The following is a 24080-nucleotide window of genomic DNA, read 5'->3' as shown; positions in this document are numbered from 1 at the left end:
AGAATTGTCGTTCTTTTTTTTACTGTTGATTCGGTTGAACGGTGCAACCCGAGCTATGTTGCTATGCAGGGTGTTTTGTTTTTTCGCATTCAGCGACATGCTTTTCGAGCTTTTTGGCGTCATGATTGAACCTACTTAGCTAGCTTTAAAGTTGTTATCTGGATTTCTAAACAATTTCAGAGCGATCATCGAAGTACCGGATGTCACGTTACCACGTGACCATCCGGGCTATAAAACCTTCGAGTTTATGACCAACCACAGTCAGTACCATGCAGCCATTCGTAGCCGCAACGGTCCTGGCTTTCATCAGCGTCCTTGGCTGTCTGTCAACCGGGACCAATTCGGAGCAGGTCAGGATGCAGCTGGAGCGCTTCGAGCAGGTCAGCGGCGTGGAGATCTCCGACTGCTCCAAGCTGCGTGTCCGCAAGTACAACCGAACCGTGTTCGCGCTGGACGGAACGATTAACCTACTGGTGGATCTGGACAGTTCGTACGAGGTGACGGTCAAGGTGGCGTACAGTTCGCTGGGGAACAACCAGTTCAACGAGTACCCGATGAAGGTCCCGCGGAAGAGCATCTGCAAGCTGATGGTTGAGGAGTACGCCGACTACCAGTACATCTTTGGCGACAGTACCAACTTGCCGTACGTTGCGGAGGGGACGAAGGAGTTCTGTCCGTTTCCGAAGGGCGAGTACTTCTTCAAGGATACGGTTCTGAACGGGTCGTTCATACCTTCCGTGGTTCCGGCGGGACTGTGGCGTATGTCGGTGTTGTTTTTGCACCCCAGTGACGTGGAGGTTATGGTGCTGCGCATCTACTATCGGGTCATCAAGGGAATGGGCATGTGAGAGCCGGTTTGAACTGTGTGACAAATAAACTGTGTTGGAGAATTTCTCTTATCCTCTTAAAAAAGTGGTTAATCTTCACATGAACATGACGAAATCCAGTCTGAAATCCGCTAAAATCTTCAGAACATCAACATGTGTTTCACTAAACAAAACGTTCTATTTCGGGAAAATCATTTACACATGTTTTGTTTTTCGCGTTTTTTCAATAGTTAGGATAACTATTTTAAACTTAAATATTTTCTGGTAACCACCTACCTACATTTTCGCGATTTTCCCCACATAAACTTCAACGATAAAAAGCGACCCTTAAACCTTAACCGGTATGGCTCAAAATTGGCACAGTTACTTATTATTGCCTGCAGAATCAAGTCAGATGGTATCCCTGAAGTAGATTTTTTTTATTGTCACCCTAATGACCACACACAAAACAATATTACTTTAATGACAAAAGTAACTTACTTTTGAAATAAAAAGTGGCTAAAATTCGATACATTAAAAGTTTTCAATCGGCGGCAGGTTAGACAAGCGAAGTGTCAGCTTCAAACGGTTTGAACGAAACTATTAGTTAACTTTAAAGTTAGCTTTGTGGGTTTTGAGAATATTTGATAAAAAAAAAACTGGAACCAAACTTTTAGCTGGCTTTCTTTCTTAATGGAGCGTTATTTTATTACGTAACGTAAAAAGTTGTTTTTCTTTCTAAAATCGTTAAATTTTCAATGCTTTCACTTAGACTTAGAATATATTTTTTGAACATGTAGTAAGCTTCAAAGTAGAAATATGTACTCTAAATTGTTCACAAAATAGCATAAATAATGCTTTTTCACTTTTTTAGATTTTTTTGAAAATATTATTTTTTTTACAAACAACCTTTTTTTTTCAAATATATTCAAATTTTCAAAATATGCAATATGGGTATCGAATGAATTGAAATTTTTCATGCTTTTTCACTTGATTAGAGGTTTTTTTTTTAATTAGATTTTTACAAAATACCGTATTTTACAATGTTTATACAGACATTCAAATTTTGTATGCGTCGTTTGATACCCATATTGCAACTTAAACAATCTGAGTATTTTCGAATAAATACGGTGATTTGTGAAAAATATAGTATTTTCCAAAAAACAACTCTAATAAAAACTCGAAATTTAGTAGATCAACATTGCATATTTTAAAAATCTGAATATTTTCAAAAAATAGGGTTATTTGCGAAAATTTTAATATTTTCCAAAAAACAACTCTAATAAACTGAAAAAGTTACCCCTTAGGACAAAGTTTCATGCAAATCGAAAAGGGGTCGAGGTAACTCTTTCCGCTTTCGTGTGAGTTGGTGAAGAATTATGATTATATTAAAACTTTAAAGAATTAAAATATTTAAAATTACAAAACATGAAAACTCCAAAACTCTTAAGTTTTCAATTTCAAATTCAAAACTTCTAATATACTCAAACTTTAAAATTCTACAACTCTAAAATATTTTTTTAAATTCTGACATTCCAAAAACCTAAAATATAAATCTTCAAAACTCTTAAACTTTTAAACTCTCAAATGAAAGCCTAAAATTCAATAATTCTATTATACTAAAATTTTCAAATTCTACAACTCTAAAATACCAAGGATTTTAAATCCTAAAATTCTTAAAATATATAATTCAAAAATCCAAAGCTCTTTGATTATGAAATTTTTAAATAAAAATCTGAAAATTATAATTCGGACATACTAAAACTTTAAAATTCCAAAATTCAAAAAATCCAAAGCTTTGAAATTCTAAAATTCTAAAAATTTAAAACTCAGAAAATTCTTAAATTTGGAATCTTCAAATGAAATTATAAAATTCAATAATTCTAATATGCAAAAACCTTAAAATTCTAAAACTCTAAATATCCATAGTTTTTAAATTCTAAAATTCAAAAATCTAAAATTGAACTCTAATAATCTTAAATTTTGAAGTTTTGGAATGAAATTCTTAAATTTAAAAGTTCAAAGGCTGGTACAAATTTTATTATTTTTTTTCAATTTTGTTTCGGGGCTTCAAAGTTGGCCCGAAAAATCGGGGCAAAAAAACTATTTTTTTCAAAAAACTTGAAAACGTCTTTGTAAATTTAAGTGCAATCAGCTGAAATCAATTTAAAATACCTGTGTTAGAATCATTTTTTGCATGTTTGTGTTGATTTAAAAATCTTTGGAGTTTTTGAAAATTTTCGATGTTAATTATCGCAAAAAGATTTTTTTGGATAAAATTTTTGTTTTCGTCAAATTTTACATTTTTGGAAACTAATGATTGCAAAACAATTGAGCTAGTGTAAAATGCATTTTAAAACACTTGTTTCATGGAAATGTTGAAACTTTGGCTTGTTATTTAAATATTTATATTTTTTCATATTTTTTTGATTCTTATATATTTTTTTTAATTCTTATATATTAAAACTTGAATATTGTAAAACTCCAAAGTAATTTTAAATTCCAAAAATCAAAAAAAAAATAAGGCTCCAAAATTCTTAAATTTTGAAATTCTCGAATGAAATTTTTAAAATTCTAATACACTAAAACTATAAAATCTAAACTCTAAACTCTAAAACTCTAAAAAAACCCTGTTTTTATAATTTTGAAATTCCAAAAAATTCAAATTCAACTCCAAAAATCTAAAATTTGGACCTTTAAAACTCTTAAATTTTTGAAATTCTCGAAAAAAAAATTGATAATTCTAATAAACTAAAACTTCAAAATTTTTAATTTCTAATTTCTAAAATTTAAAAAATCTGAAACTTTTATTTTTTTTAAATTCTTCATTTTTAAAATTCTTAAATTCTAACACTCGACAGTTGTAAATTTTTAAACTAAAGTCTTGAATTTTCTATAGTTTTAAAACTCAAAAATTCTGCAACACAATATTTCACTATATTTTCTTCAAAGATATAAAAATCTTATATTTAAAATTTAAAATACATTCTGGACTCAATCATCCAAAGTCCTCACCCACATTTTTCTTCGGATAATCGAATAGCTAAAGTTTTATTTTTATCAAAATTTCAGTCTTTTACTTAAAATATGTCCAAACATGGTCCGAAAATTTCTGATATTATGTAATCAAAAATGACGCCCAATGTGTCGGCAATAAAATACGGATTTTTTTGAGTTTCATATTTTAAAATGTTTTGATTGCTAAATTTTTGAATATTTTTTTTTTAAACTTCAGAATTTTTTAATTTTTTTGCCGAAACATGATATTATAAAAAATAAAATAAAAATAACTAAAAACCGGCTTTATGATTTCAGTTATTGAAAGATTTTTTAAGATTCAACCTTATGAGGCAACTTTGGGTCTGGATGTTCTTGTTCAATTGTTATTATATCGTTTGTAACGTTGCATATTTTAAAAATTTGAGTCTTTTCAAAAAATAGGGTTATTTGCGAATTTTTTTGTATTTTCCCAAAAACAACTCTAATAAACTGAAAAGCATACGAAATTTCGCTTCGTTTGACGAAACGTGTGTCAATATACGGTCACGCCGTTGTTTTCTGACCCATTCTGGACACTCTGGAACCGGTTACCGGTGGCCCCTTGGGGACACTTCCGCAATATGAGAGAAACCCTATCATCCGACATGTCAAACTTCATGAAATTGAAAGATATGTCAATCTGTAGTAATGTCGTTGTTTGCTGACCCATCCTGGACACTTTTAGACTGGTTACCCGGAACTAATGTAATGGTATCGCACATACGCTTTGTATCATCAAATGGTTATCAAACGATACGATCTTAATGACTGGATTAATTTGCCATTAGCACGTAATCTAATCCCAACCTCAACCTCTTGGTCCAAACAAGTGCGCTATAGAAGCTATGGCGTGGCGTACAACTATTTCCACCGTTTCTGCTGATATTCACTGCTGACCGCTCGTACTTGGTGAAGTTCTTGCTTCTGAAGACGGAGATTTTTGCTGATTTCAGACTGGATTTCGTCATGTTCAGTGGTTCATCAGTTTTGGCGGCCGGGTGACGAGCTGGTGGTTCAGGGACGGTTCTACTACCGAGTTACGAAGGGGTTGGTTTGATTTGGATGAAATACATGGTTATGTTCTAAAGACCCTCAGAGTGCTTCGCTTCATGTTGAATTTACAAAATTTTCTCTTAGAAAATATATATATTTTTTTTTTGATAATATGGTTAGTTTCAAAGTATACACACTAAAAAAAGCACAAAATACCGTATTTTTAAAAGTACTCAAATTAACATAATCAGTTCGTTGACAGCTACCAACCAGTCAACATCGTGGAAAAATTGCTCTCGGGCTTGTTTATTTTCAAAATAGTTTTCGACCGTAAATCGCGGGTCGTAATCACGCGCGGTTTCCCTGCCGAATATGGGAAAAAAGAAGTCAAAGGCCCCGCCGGACGGCGTCCCGGGGGTGAAAAAAACGACGCAGCACACGTTCGATCGACGAGACTACGGTCCGAAACTGAAAACTAACCCCACTTTGGACACCGAAGTGAAAAAACTCGCAGCTGCGGGTCACGGCTATTCACTCCGGCGAAGGGCATCTTACTCGGATTTGTCTAGCACGCGAAACGGAAATACCTGGGCTGGTGCATCCACCCAGCCAATCCCACTTGCCAACGGGTTTGACGCTTTGCAGTCGATGGAAGACGATTCGTCCAGCAGTACCAGCGGTGACAGCATCCCGGGAGTTGTTGACATCCGCGTCAAGAAAACGGTGAAGGCTCGCTGCCCCCCAATAACAGTGCGAAACAAGACGGCGATCGAAATCAACAAACTGATTTCACGCCTTGGAGGTGGCGGCGGCAGCTACAGCCTACGCAATTTTGAGAAGGCGGTCCAGATCAAGGTGAAGTGCGCGGAACTTTTCGAGAAAATTACCGCAGAGCTGGTGCAGTTGAACGCGGAGTTCTTCACCCATGCCAAGCCGGAGGACGCCCTAGTGAAGATCGTTCTTTCGGGTCTACCCGTGTTCGAGGTTGATGATCTGATCGAAGAACTAGAAAAGAACGACATTTTCCCGCGGGAAGTCAAAGTGCTGTCAAAGTCGGAAGGTGGAAATCGTGCACTCTACCTTCTCAACTTCTTGAAGGGATCGGTGAAGCTGACGCAGCTGCGCGAGGTGAAAACCATCTGCAACGTCGTGGTCTGGTGGCGTTTTTACACTCGGAACAAAACTGACGTGATGCAATGTTTCCGTTGCCAAGGATTTGGTCATGGCAGCCGGTATTGCAACATGACGCCTCGCTGTGTCAAGTGTGGGCAGAAGCACGGATCGAACGAATGTCAGCTCCCAACGAAGGCCGAGCTGGAGAAAGCCCCGGATGACGTCCGCCAGAAGATAAAATGTGCCAACTGTAACCTCAACCACACGGCCAACTTCAAGGACTGCACCGCTCGCAAGGACTACCTCAAACATCAGGAGAAGAAAAAACCTCGTAAAGCAGCACCGCAGGCTGAGAAGGCGTCCCCCTCGCCACGGAAGTTCACCTCAAACGTGGTGGCACCTGGACTGTCCTTCGCGAACATTGCTGCTGGTTCGAGCACTAACACCCGACCTGGCGCATCGACCGAAGAAACAGAAGCTCTCAACGACAATCTGTTTACAGTTACTGAGTTCTTGGGCTTGGCGAGAGAGATGTACGCTCGGCTCAGCAAGTGTACGACTAGGGAGGAACAATTCTTCGCTCTTCACGAGCTTATGGTGAAGTATATTTACGTTCACTAGTTTAAATAAATTAAAAGTACTAAACTGGAATGGACGATCCGTTCCGAAGAAGGCACTTGAGCTCTCTGAGTTCATTGTGTCGCAGAAAATTGATGTTGCCGTTTTAACTGAGACGTGGCTCCAGGGAAACGTTTCATTTTTCATCGATGGTTATTCGGTTGTTCGACTGGATCGACCAACAGAAGCTGCTGAAAGAGGGGGCGGGGTTGCTCTCCTGGTCAAACGAGGAATCGCTTTCAAGCCGATGGACAATCTACGGACGAAGGTGATTGAAGCGGTTGGCGTTCGGGTTCAAACGGAGGGCGATTCAATCAACATAATTGCTGCTTACTTCCCTGGAGGACGCAGCAAAGAAGATCGAGTCAACTTCAAGCGTGATATCGGAACCCTGACGAGGCAAAGTGGAGCTTACTTCATCGTGGGAGATCTCAACTCTCGCCACGCGGGCAAACCAGACTGGTAACATCTTGATGAACCTGTTTCGTTCTTCTGACTTTTTCATTCATGCACCCACTACGCCGACGTACGTCCCGCGTGGTCGCGCACGCCCTTCGGTCATCGATCTGGTCCTGTCGAACAACCGGGTCAACATGTCAGTTCCTAAAGTACATCAAGAGCTTTCATCAGATCACCTTCCCGTGACATTTGAGATCGACTGCAACATCCAGGCGGAGTCACAAGCTAAACGAGTTCGCTGCTACGACCGAGCGGACTGGGTCCGGTTCCAGCGGGAAGTTGGCGGAAAGCTGGACGTAACCGTAGAGTCGCTGAACAACATCCAGACAACAGCCGAGATCGACGCTTCTGTTCGCCGATTCACGTCTGCAGTACTGGAAGCTGAGGACGTTGCAGTCCCCTGGGCGGAGTACAATCCGCAGAAAGTGGTTCTACCAGATGGAGTGCGGCTGCTGATTACACTGCGAAACACCCGTCGACGGCAGTTCATCCGATCTCGAGATCCTGTGCTGGGCCTGATCGTCGAAACGCTGAATCAACGAATCCAAAAAGAGTGCAGCAAACTGAAGTACAAAAACTTCGGCGATACTGTCCGCGATATCGCCAATGGCCACAAAAAGTTCTGGAAAATTTCCAAGCTCGTGCGGAACAAAGTTAAACACAATCCTCCTTTCCGTATCGACGATGGCCTGGTCATCTCCCCCGCGGAGAAAGCCAGAGTGCTCGCTGAAAGCTTCGCGAAGGCACACGACAACACCTTGCCGGGTGACCCTTCAGTGAACGACGAGGTAGCGCGGTCGATGTCGGTGGTGGCAGAGGCGAACGAATGTAACGACGACTGGTCCACATACACGAAGCCAAGCGAGATCAAAGCTATCTTCCGGAAGCTGAAAAACAGGAAAGCCCCGGGTCAAGACGGTCTGCGGAACATTACGCTGAAGCACCTTCCGCGAAAAGGATTAATCTACCTCACAAAAATCTACAACGCCTGCCTGAAGCTGTCCTACTTTCCTGCTGCGTGGAAACACGCGTTGGTGGTAGCGGTTCCAAAGCCGAATAAGGACATCACGCAACCCGGAAACTATCGCCCCATAAGCCTGCTGAGTACGCTCAGTAAGGTCCTGGAACGGATAGTACTCGCACGAATGAACCGACACTTGGACAACAACCGCATCGTCCCCGACGAGCAATTCGGATTCAGGCGAGCGCATTCGGCGAACCACCAGCTCGTGAGGATTGCGCAAGCAGTCAAGAAAGGATTTGACGCGAAGAAATCGACGGGCATGCTGATGCTGGACGTAGAGAAAGCCTATGACACGGTGTGGCAGGAAGCTATTGTCCACAAGCTGGTAGTAGCCAACTTCCCACTGTACCTTGTCAAAATGTTGCACTCCTTCCTGAAGGGTAGAAGTTTTCAAGTGAACGTCAACGGTGCACTGTCGGCCATCCACGGAATACCGTGTGGCGTGCCCCAAGGTTCGGTTCTAAGCCCAACGCTATACAACATCTTCACTGCTGATGTACTGATGATTGACGGAGTGTCGTATGCGTTCTTTGCTGACGATACTGGCTTCTTTGCAACAGACAACGATCCGAAAATTGTCACAATCAAACTTCAAGCTGCTCAGAACCGTCTGGAGGAGTTTCAACAAAAGTGGAGGATCAAAATCAACCCTTCCAAGACTCAAGCCATCTTCTTTACGCGCCGAAGAGCGCCCAAGTACCTCCCGAGTTCCAAGGTCAAAGTCTGCGGCTTGGAGGTGGACTGGTCCAAAGAGGCCAAGTATCTAGGCCTTGCCCTAGACACCGGGCTTCGCTACGACAAGCACATCGACCAGACGCTCAAAAAGTGCAAAAACCTGACGAAGGCTCTCTACTCGCTGGTGAACCGACGCTCCCGATTACAACTCCACAACAAGCTGTTGCTGTACAAGTGCGTTTTCCGTGCAGTCCTGACGTACGGATCTCCAACGTGGAAAACCTGCGCAGCTACCCACCGCAAAAAGCTTCAAAGGATGCAGAACAAATTGCTGAAGATGATCTACAACCTCGATCCGTGGCACCCCACCGATGATCTCCACCAGCTTGCCGAACTGGAGACGATCGACCAGTTTATCGATCGCTTGTTCCAGAAGTTCCGGACCAGCTGCCAGATGTCGGACAACCCACTGATAGGAGCCATCCTTCCCCTTTAATGAAGCGGAACTCAACCCCCCACTCGTCTGTGATATTAGTTTTTAGAAACCCCAAGTTTCGATCTCACTAGGTTTTTTGGCCAAATTTTCCCTAGTTTTTGTTTAATTGCATTTGAAGAACCTTCTGTTACCAAGCGGTTAATGAAAAGGAAATAGTTGCAAGGAACACCAAATCTCTATGAACCAGCCATTCACACAAGTTGTACAATTGTTATTTCGGTAAATAAAATGAATTGAATTGAATTGAAAATTAACATAATTTGCAACATGGGTATCAAACGAAGCAAAATATTGTTTGCTTTTACACTGTTCTAGTATTTTAGGAATTAATTGCTGTTTTTTTTAAAATACCGTATTTTTTCAAATATACTGAAATTTTCACAAAATACCGTTTTTTAAAGTACTAAAATTATTATTATTTGCAATATGGGTATCAAACGATTTGAAATTTTGCATGCATTTTCACTGTTTCAGAGTTTTTTTTAATGAAATACCCAAATTTTCACAAAATATTGTATAAATTGAAAGCACTAAAATTTTTATGATTTGCAACATGGGTACCAAAACATTTTAAATTTTACAGGCATTTTCATTGTTTTGGAGTTGTTTGAATGAAATACCAAAATTTTCACAAAATACCGTATTGTTTTGAAAGTACTAAAATTTCATAATTTTCAATATGGGTATCAAACGATTTGAAATTTTACTGGCATGTACTCTGTTTCAGAGTTTTTTTTTTTTCAATGAAATACACAAGTTAGCACAAAAATCGGTATTTTTTTGAAAGTACTCAAATTTTTATAATTTTTAATATGGGTATCAAACGAAGCGAAACGTGGTATGTTTTTTTACCTTTATTAGAGTTTTTTTTATAGCTGCTAAAATCTTCACAAAATACCGTATTTTTCGAAAATACTCATATTTTCATAATTTGCAATTTAGGTACAACAAATACGGTATTTCTGAAAATTTTAGTATTTAATTCAAATAACTCTAAAACATTACAAATTCATGCAAAATTTAACATCGTTTAACAACCATATTGAAAATTTTAGAATTTTCAAAAAATTTGGTATTTTGTGAAAATTGTAGTTTTTTAATCAAAAAACTTTAATACAGTGAAAATACCAAATTTCGCCTCGTTTGATACCCATGTTGCAATTTATGAAAAATTTTGTATTTAAAAAATAGGGTATTTTGTGAAAATTTGAGAAATTATCACAAAAAACTCTTATAACAGTAAAAAAGCATACCAAATTTCGCTTCGTTTGAACCCATATTGCAAATTATGAAAACGACATACACTTTGTAAAATAATTGCATGGGCATTTCAAAGTTTAACTAAATTTTACTAAATTTAATTAAATTTGACTCAATTCAACTTAAATTAGTTTTATTTATCTTGATTTTACTTAATTTAACTTAATTTAATTTACCTTGATTCAATTTACCTTGATTTAATTTAATTTAACTTAATTTAACTTCAATTAACTTAATTTTCATAATTTTACTCCATTCAACTAAATTTTATGAAATTACAATAAAATTAACTAATTTCTGTAAAATGTAACAAAATTTAAATATATGTACCAAAATTTAACTAAATTCAACAGTTTTTTTCAATATATAATTACATTTAACATAGCTCAATTTAACTTATTTAATTTGATTTAGCTTAATTAACTTGATTAAACTTAATTTAATATATTTTGACTGAATATTACTTAATTTCAATCTAATTTTACTTAATTTTACTTAATTAAACTAAATTCAACTTAATTTAACCAATTTTGGCTTAATTCAACTAGATTAAACAAAAAAAACAAAATTCAACTAAATTTTACTTAATTTAACTGAATTTAACTAAATTTTATTAAATTTATCTAAATTTTTCTATTTTTGCTAAATTTATGTAATTTTTACTAAATTTAATCTACATTAAATTTCATGAAAATTTATAATGTTTTCAAAGGAGTTTAAACATGCTAAATATGATTATAAACGCAAGGAAATTGCATTTAACTGGTATTCAGTTGATTAAACTTTAATTTTCATTAAAATTTGGAAGTTTTTCGAAAAAATATTTATTTTTTGTTCATGATTATTCAGGCCATTTTTAAACTTTGAAAAATATTTGCAACGGCCTAACTAAATTTAATTAAAATTTATTTATTAAATTTAAATTTATCTTAATTTTACTAAATTCAACAGTTTTATTAATAAACTTGATTGAACTTAATTTCACTTTATCGCGCTGGACACCAACCGCCCTTTTACGCCCTGCAAAACTGGCAGTGTTGCAAGCGAAAAACCTCGCAGAGCTGTTTTATTTTGCATCGACCAATCTGTTTCTCTTGACAATTTGTACTACAAAAGGCATTAGGAAGCGTTCTTTCATTCTCAGACTATTTCCAAGTATGTTTCTCCTAGCATTTGAATGGGTTTTGGAATTGGAACAAAAACTGAAGAGGGATTCAAACAACGAAAACTGGTCTTCGGGTATTGTTACTTTTATTATCCACAGAGTTCAAAGTAAACCTCACATGCCCTTCCCCTTAACGATTCGATAAAAAATCCGCAGCTGCAGCACAACCACGTCACCGGGGTTCAAAACAACAATCGACATGCGCCACAGCCCGGCCGGCACCACGGAAGGTATGAACGACGCGTCTGGAACCATGTCTCTGAACAAGTACTCGCCCTTCGGAAACGGACAAAACTCCTTCGTGCCCTTCGCAACGTGCGGCAAGGTGGTACTGTCGCCAAAGATGTACTGGTAGTCGGCGTACTCCTCAACCATCAGCTTGCAGATGCTCTTCTGCGGCAGCTTCATCGGGTACTCGTTGAACTGGTTGTTCCCCAGCGTGCTGTACGCCACCCGGACCGTCACCTCGTACGAGCTGTCCAGATCCTTGAGCATGTGCAGCGTTCCGTCCAGCGCGAACACGGTCCGGTTGTACTTGCGGACGCGCAACTTGGAGGAGTCGGCGATGCCCTCGCCGTCGACCTGTTCGAAGCGTTCCAGCTGTAGCTTGATCTGCTCTGAGCTTGAACTCGCCGGAAGACTCCCAAGGATGCTTGCAAAAGCTAGGAACGTTACCGCGGACGACTGCATGGTTGGTTGAAAAGTGCGGCTATTACATTCGGGCCGGTTTTATAGCCCAGAAGGCCACGTAACGTGACAACCGATCGAACAATAAAACCTTGTTTTCATAGCAAGATTGCATCGCGCAATGCGATCTGGGTTAGCTGAAATAAACAAACTAATGCTAGAAGCTGAATCATTCACAATTTATAGAAAATTTTGAATTCAGTTTTTTTTTGTTTTTTTTTTGTATCTGAGAACACCTGAAATTGTACTGAAAAATTTAAAGCGGCCAGCCCTACTGCGTTGTGTTTAACCGCAGAAAGGATTCTTCACATTTCACAGAATTTACAGGAGAGGGGGGATGCGTGGACAAACCGTAACAAACACGATCCATTTAGTGAATTCAATTGGTTTTGTTTAGTGTTTACTTTTTTCGTTAAAACGCGATAACTCGTGATGGGATTAGAAAAAAAACACGTTATTTTAAAAGAATTTTTGGAACTGTTTTTTTTTTTATTCCGATGAAAAATACGTTTTTTCGGAATTTTGAGTTTTTTTCATAAAAGTCCTTTCATAAAAAATTGAGCTCAGAGGTATCGATATACTTAAACTTAAAAATTCTCATTTTCTAAAATTCCAAAAATTTAAAACTCCAAAACTATTAAATTTTGAAATTCTCGAATGAAATTCTAATATACTTAACGGTGCACAGCAACCAGAACTTTTGCACCCAGATTTATGTTGCAGACATTTTAGTATCTTTAAAACTACGGTTACTATCGAAATATTTTTTAATTCTTCCCCTAAAATACTGTCCACAAAGTAATTTACAACAAAGTTTCACTAATTTTACTATCCCGTAGTTGCAGGATTGGGTCCGTAAGTTTGACAATTTTGGAATAAGAAGACAACAACATCCTTCTTTGCTGTGCACCCTTAAACTATTAAAAAGCAGTGTTTTGAAATTTTAAAACTCATTAGCATTAGCATTAGCAATAAAGGTCGCACAATTCCGGATGGCTGCACAACGCTTATCTTGCTGTTTAACTGTAATTAAACGTATGATAGCACTAGACTTTCATCCGGTTAGAATATTCCAACACGGGAGATACCATGTTTTCATCTTTAGATGAGCGTGTAATACTATCCAGTAAGATAAGGGGCTCCTGGCCGGTACCTTGCTAACCTCGGGGATTGGAAGGTATGTTAGTAAACATCTATCTAGAATGCGCAGAGATCTCTACGTCACCTAGTGGTATAGATGTTTGTAGGGAGGTTTTGGACTCAATGTTAGTAAATTGAACGTTTGTTTTTTTAACACCATCACCACCACCACCAAAACTATACCATCACCACAAAAGCCATGCTAGATTTTAATACAAATACATTACAAAACGAACACGACAATAAAACCATCATCCCGGCACTGCCTACTGACGCGCAATGGTATTCACGGCGTGTTTTCTGGGCAACCTTAAGGAGAAAAAATAGTCATCACTACTTTCAAATGTGTCTTATAGGAAATTTTCTCAGCTTTCCAATGCTTCTAAGAGCGAAATGTTTCATCGGGAAATTTCTGAGATATCTCTATTTTAAGTTTTTTCTTTTAAAATCCTTGATTATGAATTGGACACTTTTAAATAACAGTCCAGGAAACTTGTCAAATTATGTGTTTCATGTGTCTTTTACTCATCAAAATGTGCAGAATAAGACAAGAAACAACTTTGTAGAAGGTTGCAAACCGCTAAACATTTTGAAAATTAAGTTTTAACCGAATTTTTGGATATGTGGGATTTATTCAAATATTAAAATAATAAAATCGCATTGAAATATTATTTTTAAAAGAACAAATAGATTATTACATAATTGATGTGTAAAAATAACACCGGTCTGCTCTGATCCAGCTTGGAATTAGCTGATACAACCGAAATTTCTACAGGTTTGAGATTGATAGGGTATTACAAGATTTTTATGAATAAATATAATATTTCCTTAATCAAACACTAAACAGTTGCATGGATACAAAACATGTTTAATACTAGAAATTAAACTGCAAATTACTGTTGCGAGCTTTAGGAGAAATACTTTTCATTAGTATGAAATGATTGTTTTAGTTTTTTTGTATTAAATGATTAAATGATTAGCAATATTTTAGAAGTTTATAAGTCTCAACTTCAATCTCATCTATAAAAATATATATATATATATTTCTTGATTTTTTTTTTCAAATAGTTTGATAAGAAAGTTTTTGTTTGTTTTTTTTTTTTAATTTTATTTAATTCTTGTTCAAACAAAAAAACGGTGTTTTCAGCATTCTGAATTGGAAGACTCGAGTTTAAGTGCTACTTTAAGTGCATTTTCAACAGAAAACATTTTATAAAATTTAATTTTTATTTTATACTGATGAAAATATGACTTTTGAAGCTTGCTACAGTAATATGTAGTATATTTTCGATTTCAAATCATATTTGTATTTATGTTCCAGGTTAATGTTTGCTTAAGAAAATATCAAATTTATTCATTAAAATTCAATAACACCATCAACAATCACAAACCTGCCAAAGTTTCGGTTGAACAAGCTAAATCAGAGTAGACACGTGTTATTTGTACACAAAAAAAAAAATGTAATTATCAAATAATTCTTGTAAAAAATATATTTTTACACTGTTTTATGATTTTAATTTCTGAATAAATCCCATATATTCAAAAACTTAGACAAAACATGATTTGCAAAATGTTTAGCGGTTTGCAACCTTCTACAAAGTTTTTTTTTGTCTTATTCTGCACATTCTGATGAGTAAAAGACACATGAAACATATCATTTGACAAGTTTCCTGGACTGTTATTTAAAAGTTTCCAATAAATAATAAAGGAATTTAAAACCAAAAACAATAAAATAGAGATATCTCAGGAATTTCCCGATGAAACATTTCGCTCTTAGAAGCATTGGAAAGCTGAGAAAATTTCCTATAAGACACATTTGAAAGTAGCGATGACTATTTTTTCCTGATAAGGTTGTTCTAGAAAACACGCCGTGTATTCATTACCACAAAGACCCCCCCACTGCATGCATGACTCGAACATGAACACGAACACAGCACAAAGAGAGCACCACAAAAACCCATCTTCCCATCACCACTGCTTGCACGATACTCGTGTTTTGAAATTTTAAAACTCATAAAACAAAAATTTAAATCTCCAAAACTCATAAATTTTGGAATTCTCAATGAACTAAGACTTTAAAATTCTAAAAACTACTCCAATAACTCAAAAGTAATTAAGTTCTTAAAATCCTTAAATTTAAAACTCCGAAACACTTAAATTTTTAAATTCTTGAATGAAGTTCTAAAATTGAAAAGTTCTAATATACTAAAATTTTAAAATTCTGAAACTCTAAAATACAAACGTTTTTGAATTCTAAAATTCAAACAAATTAAACTTTGAAACTCCAAATCTTATATTTTTTTTAATTCTCGAATATAATTCCGAAATTCTTTAAAATTATGATAGCTCAAATGTTTTTTAAATTATAAAATTCCAAAATTCTAAATTTTAAAACTTCAAAACTCTTAAATTTTGAAATTTTAAAGTTCAACAATTCTGACATACTATATCTTTAAAATTCCAAAGTTTTTAAATTCTAAAATCCGAAAATCTATAATTAAAAACTCCAAACCTCTTGAATTTTGGAATTCGCGAATGAAATTCAAAAAATCTTATAAACTAAAAGTTCAAAAATTCTAATATACTCAATCTCCAACATTCTAGAACTTAAAAATTCAAAAAATCTTAAATTGAAAACTCCAAACCTCTTAAATTTTGAAATTCTCGAATGAAACCCCAACATATCATAAAAAGTTCTTAAACTCTACAGTTCCAAAGTTTTTAGAATCAAAAATTCCAAAAACCTAGAAATTTTTAAATTCTCTAATGAAATTCTAAAATTAAATAACTCTTATAACCGAATTTTATTATTCTGAAACATAAAATACCAACGATTTTGAGATTCTTAAATTCCAAAAATCTAAAAATTAACTTTAAAACTCTTAAATTTCTAAACTATCAAAAAAAAACTAAAATTCTAATACACGAAAACTTTGATTTTTTTTTTCAAAACTCCATTACTCTTAATTATGAAACTCACGAATGAAATTCTGAAATTCAAAAATTCAGAAATACTAAAACTTTAAAATTGCAAAATGCTAAGGTTTTTATATAAAAAAAAATCTAAAATTTAAAACTCCAATCTCTTAAATTTTTGAATTCTCGAATGAAATTCTAAAATTCTATATTTCTATATTTCAAATACGGGTCATTCCACCTGAAGTGTGCAAGAAATAATGCAAATTTGAAAATTACCATCTCCGATTCTGCTCAAATTTGGCAGAGCTGTTGAGACTATCAAAACATGCAAAAATCCCGAATTTCATCAAAATCGGACCACCCCCTCCATTTTTGTACCCTCCCAAAAAATCGACTTTTTGGCGATTTTTGAGGAAAACACCTATCTTTGAACGGCGATAGCTCAGGAACCACAAATCTTAGAGGGTCGGTCTTAGACTCAAATTTGAAGGAAATTGGACGTAGAATCCATTTCCGTGATCAAAATTTAGATTAAAATATTTTTTCTACCTGTATTGCGCAATTGAAAAGTTTAAATGGCCGTATCTCAAAACAGCCCTGTTTATTTTTTAAATTTGACCTCACCATCGTATTCCCCGTCCAATTTTACATAAGAATCACCTATCGATAGAAAGGAATATGTTTCGTTCCAGAGATATCGAATTTTAAAGTTTTGAGTATTTGGGATTACCTGTATTTGCTTCATTTGCCGCATCTGCTAGAAGCACTCGGGCGCGCTGATGAATAATTACTACCTGACAATTTATTGAAATAAGATTTCATAAATAATCTTTAGCAAATTTATCTGAAATTTATTTTATACCGCTTTAGAAATATTAGTTTACGGTGAATTTGTGTGCTAGCCTACAGGACAGAACAAGAACGACACGCAATACAGGGCAGAATGGAATTCCCGTAAAGCTAGCAGAAAATTGCAATTGGTCTTGTAGTAACACTTGAGAAAATGTCTACAATACATTATCTGGTTAAAAAATATGAAAAAAAACTCATTGATATGTTGCATACTCGCGAAGAACGATTAAGGAGGAGGGTTTCCGAAACGTATAAAACTAAAAAATGTAAGAAAATCACGAATTTTGATCTGATTTATTATCTGATAAAGATCAAATTCAGTAGTGTTGATTTCGACACCGGCCGAACAATAATCTTTTTTTTGTATGTTAATCATTTCGAATTCTTGGAAAACAAGAATTGAATATGATTCAAATAATCGTAAGGCAGATTTTGGGGGTTTTTGCTGAATGGCACTATTTTGCTACTGCACATGGCAAAAACCTTAGAGCCCATGAACATTATTTCATCTGCTACATCCAGCACTACATTTATTCTAGTTCAAATAAAAGAAGAAATAAAAGAAATAATTTGATAAGGTGAAGTAGCAGGAAAAAGATAAAAATAATAGAAGAATGATGAATTTTCGAAAATTGTGTTGTAAAAACTCTGTAGCATTTGCAAATAAACGTCAAAAGTTCGACTTTACTAAATATGGTTCAATGACACTGAGATCAGTAAAAACAGTGCATTAAAAATAATCCAATAAATATTCCTTAAACAAAAAATTGATTGTATTAGTTATTTCAAAATCGCATAAAATTATAAAAATAATTCATCTCCAATAACACCAGGTAGTAATTATTCATCAGCGCGCCCGAGTGCTTCTAGCAGATGCGGCAAATGAAGCAAATACAGGTAATCCCAAATACTCAAAACTTTAAAATTCGATATCTCTGGAACGAAACATATTCCTTTCTATCGATAGGTGATTCTTATGTAAAATTGGACGGGGAATACGATGGTGAGGTCAAATTTGAAAAATAAACAGGGCTGTTTTGAGATACGGCCATTTAAACTTTTCAATTGCGCAATACAGGTAGAAAAAATATTTTAATCTAAATTTTGATCACGGAAATGGATTCTACGTCCAATTTCCTTCAAATTTGAGTCTAAGACCGACCCTCTAAGATTTGTGGTTCCTGAGCTATCGCCGTTCAAAGATAGGTGTTTTCCTCAAAAATCGCCAAAAAGTCGATTTTTTGGGAGGGTACAAAAATGGAGGGGGTGGTCCGATTTTGATGAAATTCGGGATTTTTGCATGTTTTGATAGTCTCAACAGCTCTGCCAAATTTGAGCAGAATCGGAGATGGTAATTTTCAAATGCTGTTCCGCTTCAGATGGAATGACCCATACACTAAAACTTTGAAATTCTAAAACTCTAAAATTTTAAAGTTTTTTATTTCTGAAAACTCCAAGTTATGAAATTCCAAAAAAACTCCAAACCCGTAATTTTTTTAAATTCCCGAATGAAATTCCAATGATCTTAAATTTAAAACTCCAAAACTATTAAATATTCAAATTTGTGTATGTAATTCTAAAATTGAATAGTTCTAATATACTAAAACATTAAAATTCTAAAACTCTACAATTCCATAGTTTTCAAATTCTTAACTCTAAATTATGAATAAATTTTAAATTCTGAAATTTAAAACTCCAAATTCTAAAATTCCAAAAATTAAAACTCCAAAACTCATAAATTTGGAAATTCTCGAATAAAATTCTAAAATTCAATATTTCTTAAATTTAGTAGTATCTATAAAATTCAAAAACTCTTCAATTCCAAAGTGTTTGAATTCTAAAATTCCAAAAAACTAAAATTTAAACCTCCAAAACTCTTAAATTTTGAAAATCTCAAATGAAATTCTAAAATTCAATAATTCTGATGTACACAAATTTTAATATACTACAACACTAACATTCCTAGGTTTATTCTAAAATTCCAAAACTCTAGGATTTTGAATTTCTTGAATTGTAAAATTCTCTAATTTTAATAGTCTACAATTTAAAAAATCTCAAATTTTAAAATCTTAATTTTTTTTGTTGTGGTTTTAAAACACTGAAATTATGAAACACAAAAATTATCAAATTTTTATGTTCAAAGACACACAAATTATTAAATTCTAAAATTTCCAACACATTCTGGACTCAATCATCCAAAGTTCTCACCAAAGTTTCACTTCGGATAATCGAGTTACAAAAGTTTGATTTTCATCAAAATTGTTTTCGTTTTATTTTTGATTTTTTTTTGAACCTTAAACTTTTTTCTGCTGAAAAATTAAACTATTTTTCTAAGGAATTTTCTCTTTAGACTACTGCATTCGGAACAAAAAAAACAGCTTTTTGATGTCAGTTATTTGAAAGATTCTGCTTTTTTTAATTTCGGCTTAACGTTGCACACCTCTGGATGGTCAATTGTTAGTATATCGTTTGTAATTTTGAGCTTTCATGTGAGCAATTTCAAATTATTATTATTTATCAAAGCATATTGCAAACAACCACCGTGTGAAGAAACGTCAAGCACTGGCGACAGGGGAGCGTTCATTTATTACGCAACGAAAACAAATTGATTTTTGAACCCCCTCGTAACAAAATTTCCATACAATTTAAAAAAAAATGTATGAATCGTTACATACATAGCCTTCGACCCTCCCTCACCCCGAACTGCGTTACGTAATAAAAGAACGCTCCCGAGCAATTCCAGCTCAAATCAGGAATTTTTCTGGTTCTTTTAGTATCCGACCCTCTCCGATTTCAATGAAACTTTGTAGACATGTTATCCTAGACCTATATAAGCCATTTTTGTGTATATGGAGCCAATAGTACTCGAAAACAACATTTGAGAAGGGTGTAAGGTATTTAAATATTTTTGTATTTTGCAATTTAAAAATTACTGTAACTCGAAGCCGTTGCGTCGTATCAAAAAGTGGTCAAAGACAAACTTATAGGAAATTGCACGAGCTTTCTGAAAAAAATACACTGAAACAAAAATACACGCCACTTATATGAGATTTTTTGATTTTTAGGTCTAAAACTTAAATTTAAAGGTGTTGTCACGATTTTTTTCGTGCAAAATTTTTGAGGAAATAGCCTAAGATGTTACCAAAAGACTGACGAAAAATGCAGGATGGTATGTCTCTCCTTAAAAAATACAAAAATCATTTACTAAAACTGTATTTTTGAAAAGTGGTCTAAACGTCAAAATTTTCAAAAACCCATAGTGAGAATCGATTCCCCAGACAATTTTACATAAAAGTCTCCATATTGACCATTGTCCTATGTCGAATCCTTGGGAAGATACAGCGGTTTTAAAAATAAAAATGTTGAAAAAATGAGTTATTTTGTGGTTTTTGGCAATTTCTATAAGACAGACTTGGTTTTTCAGTCTCGTAAATATTTTTACCGGAAGACTCGTCCAATTTCCCATAAGTTTGTCTCTGACAGCATTTCAATTGGATGTAAGATTATTACTTTGCTAATAACTGAAAATAGAATATTTTTTTCAGTGTGGTAGAAACCTGGATAGTAAATAAGCTTATATCTGTAAGCTCTTACATCCAATTGAAATGCTGTCAAAGGCAAACTTATGGGAAATTGGACGAGCTTTCCGGTAAAAATATTTACGAGACTGAAAAACCAAGTCTGTCATATAGAAATTGCCAAAAACCACAAAAAAACCCATTTTTTCATCATTTTTATTTTTAAAACCGCTGTATCTTCCCAAGGACTGGACATAGGACAATGGTCAATATGGAGACTTTTATGTAAAATTGTCTGGGAAATCGATTCCCACTATGGGTTTTTGAAAATTTCGACGTTTAGACCACTTTTTAAAAAACAGTTTTTGGTAAATGATTTTTGTATTTTTTTAATAGAGACATACCATCCTGCATTTTTCGTCAGTCTTTTGGTAACATTTTAGGCTATTTTCTCAAAAATTTTGAACGAAAAAAAATCGTGACATCACCTTTAAATTTATGTTTTTGACTTAAAAATAAAAAAATCTCATATAAGTGGCGTGTATTTTTGTTTCAGTGTATTTTTTTCAGAAAGCCCGTCCAATTTCCTACAAGTTTGTCTTTGACCACTTTTTGATACGACGCAATGGCTTCGAGATACAGTAATTTTTAAATTGCAAAATACAAAAATATTTAAATACCTTACGCCCTTCTCAAATGTTATTTTCGAGTACTATTGGCTCCATATACACAAAAATGGCTTATATAGGCCTAGGATAACATGTCTAAAAAGTTTCATTGAAATCGGAGAGGGTCGGGTACAAAAGTACCAGAAAAATTCCTGATTTGAGCTGGAATTGCTCGTATGACGTTTTGTCACGGCAGTTGTGAAGAATGCTGGAACAACTTGTGATAAATGTGTGGGGAATTACAAAAAAGATAAAATAAAGATAATTTCCACATTTCCTTTGGGTAATTCTCCGCCAACTCACACAGCAGTTGCCCCGACCCCTCTTCGATTTGCGTGAAACTTTGTCCTAAGGGGTAACTTTTGTCCCTGATCACGAATCCGAGGTCCGTTTTTTGATATCTCGTGACGGAGGGGCGGTACGACCCCTTCAATTTTTGAACATGCGAAAAAAGAGGTGTTTTTCAATAATTTGCAGCCTGAAACGGTGATGAGATAGAAATTTGGTGTCAAAGGGACTTTTATGTAAAATTAGACGCCCGATTTGATGGCATACTCAGAATTCCGAAAAAACGTATTTTTCATCGAAAAAAACACTAAAAAAGTTTTAAAAATTCTCCCATTTTCCGTTACTTGACTGTAAAAAATTTTGGAACATGTCATTTTATGGGAAATTTAATGTACTTTTCGAATCTACATTGACCCAGAAGGGTCATTTTTTCATTTAGAACAAAAATTTTCATTTTAAAATTTCGTGTTTTTTCTAACTTTGCAGGGTTATTTTTTAGAGTGTAACATTGTTCTACAAAGTTGTAGAGCAGACAATTACGAAAAATTTGATATATAAACATAAGGGGTTTGCTGATAAACATCACGAGTTATCGCGATTTTACGAAAAAAAATTGGAAAAAGTTGGTCGTCTTTGATCATGGCCGTTCATGGTCACCCGCGACAGACACGGACGACGAAACAAAGAGAAATGCAAAAAGTAACTTTTTCAAAACTTTTTTTCGTAAAATCGCGATAACTCGTGATGTTTATCAGCAAACCCCTTATGTTTATATATCAAAATTTTTTTAATTGTCTGCTCTACAACTTTGTAGAACATTGTTACACTCTAAAAAATAACCCTGCAAAGTTAGAAAAAACACGAAATTTTAAAATGAAAAATTTTGTTCTAAATGAAAAAATGACCCTTCTGGGTCAATGTAGATTCGAAAAGTACATTAAATTTCCCATAAAATGACATGTTCCAAAATTTTTTACAGTCGAGTAACGGAAAATGGGAGAATTTTTAAAACTTTTTTAGTGTTTTTTTCGATGAAAAATACGTTTTTTTCGGAATTCTGAGTATGCCATCAAATCGGGCGTCTAATTTTACATAAAAGTCCCTTTGACACCAAATTTCTATCTCATCACCGTTTCAGGCTGCAAATAATTGAAAAACACCTCTTTTTTCGCATGTTCAAAAATTGAAGGGGTCGTACCGCCCCTCCGTCACGAGATATCAAAAAACGGACCTCGGATTCGTGATCAGGGACAAAAGTTACCCCTTGGGACAAAGTTTCACGCAAGTCGAAGAGGGGTCGGGGCAACTTTTCCCGATTTCGTGTGAGTTGGTAGAGAATTACCCCTTTTTCTTCAAAGAAAGAAAAAGATTTTTTAAATGTCAATAGCTTACATTGAAATTGGCAGAATACTTTTAAGTTATAAAATGCTTTTGTCCCTTTTCATATCTTGCTCCAGTAAGTTTTGTTAAGTTTTAATTTTTTTTTCATTTATAAATTCCAAAATCTTAACATTAAAAAAATTCTAAAAATAAAATAAATAATTTTTAAAATTTTATTAATATTTTTTTAAATCGTAATGATCGGAAACTCATTAATCACAAATCAACAAGAGCTCGCGATCTACAAACCAACCACTTCCTTATGGCTTCATCGCGTGCAACGCTGTCGTAAAAACGGTTGTTTGTCCCACTTCCAAACAACCCGTCAACCAATCGAACGCCAACCATGACCACGACCAGATCGACAATTCTCGCGATCCTCCTGACCCTCTGGCTTCCCCGCTCCAGCGCGGTCAACCTGGAGGTCCAGCTCGAACGCATCGAACAGGTCGGCGGCGAGTGGTTCGCGGACATCTCGAAGATGCGCGTCCGGAAGTTCAACCGGACGGCGTTCGTCCTGGACGGATCGTACACGCTCTTCCACGACATCGACGAAGGCTTCGAGGAGTCGGTCCGATGAAGATGGCCCGCAAGAAGATCTGCCAGGTGATGGTCGAGGAGTACGCCGAGTTTCAGCACATCTGGGCGAACTACTCGAACTTGCCGCAGCTGCCGAAGGGCACGACGCGGTTTTGTCCGTTTCCGAAGGGTACGTACTGGGTGAAGGACCTGCAGCCGGATGCGGGCTGGATTCCGCCGGTCGTTCCGGCTGGGTTGTGGCGGATGACGCTGGAGTTTTGGGGTCCGGACGGGGAGCTGATTGGGGAGTACCGAGGGTATTTTAGGCTTACGAAGGGGTTGAGATGAAATATAGTTGGTTTTATCTCATTTTGTTGCGTTTTATTCTGAACCCACTGCAAAAAGAATGACAGAGAATTACCTCATATAGACGCCCTTGTTTACATTCATTTCCCTTCTCT

General features: G+C 35.4%; 2 protein-coding genes across 4 annotated transcripts in view; both read left to right on the top strand.

Annotated features, from left to right (window-relative positions):
- The window catches only part of LOC120414515 (endoplasmic reticulum resident protein 44), a 53907-nt gene that overhangs the window by 17496 nt on the left and 12331 nt on the right, over positions 1–24080 (top strand). The window lies entirely within an intron of this gene.
- LOC120414516 (uncharacterized) lies at positions 6–24058 on the top strand. Of its 2 annotated transcripts, XM_039575725.2 has the most exons (2): positions 264–560; positions 23683–24058. In XM_039575725.2, the coding sequence occupies exons 1-2, from the start codon at positions 270–272 to the stop codon at positions 23965–23967; spliced, it is 576 nt and encodes a 191-aa protein (XP_039431659.1). In that variant the 5' UTR covers positions 264–269; the 3' UTR covers positions 23968–24058. The 2 variants fall into 2 exon arrangements, with proteins under 2 accessions (XP_039431658.1, XP_039431659.1); XM_039575724.2 differs by lacking the exon at positions 23683–24058 and having other exon boundaries at positions 6–876.

Source organism: Culex pipiens, chromosome 1, assembly GCF_016801865.2.
Source record: "Culex pipiens pallens isolate TS chromosome 1, TS_CPP_V2, whole genome shotgun sequence".
NCBI lineage: Eukaryota > Metazoa > Arthropoda > Insecta > Diptera > Culicidae > Culex > Culex pipiens.
This window is presented reverse-complemented; position numbering and strand designations above follow the sequence as displayed.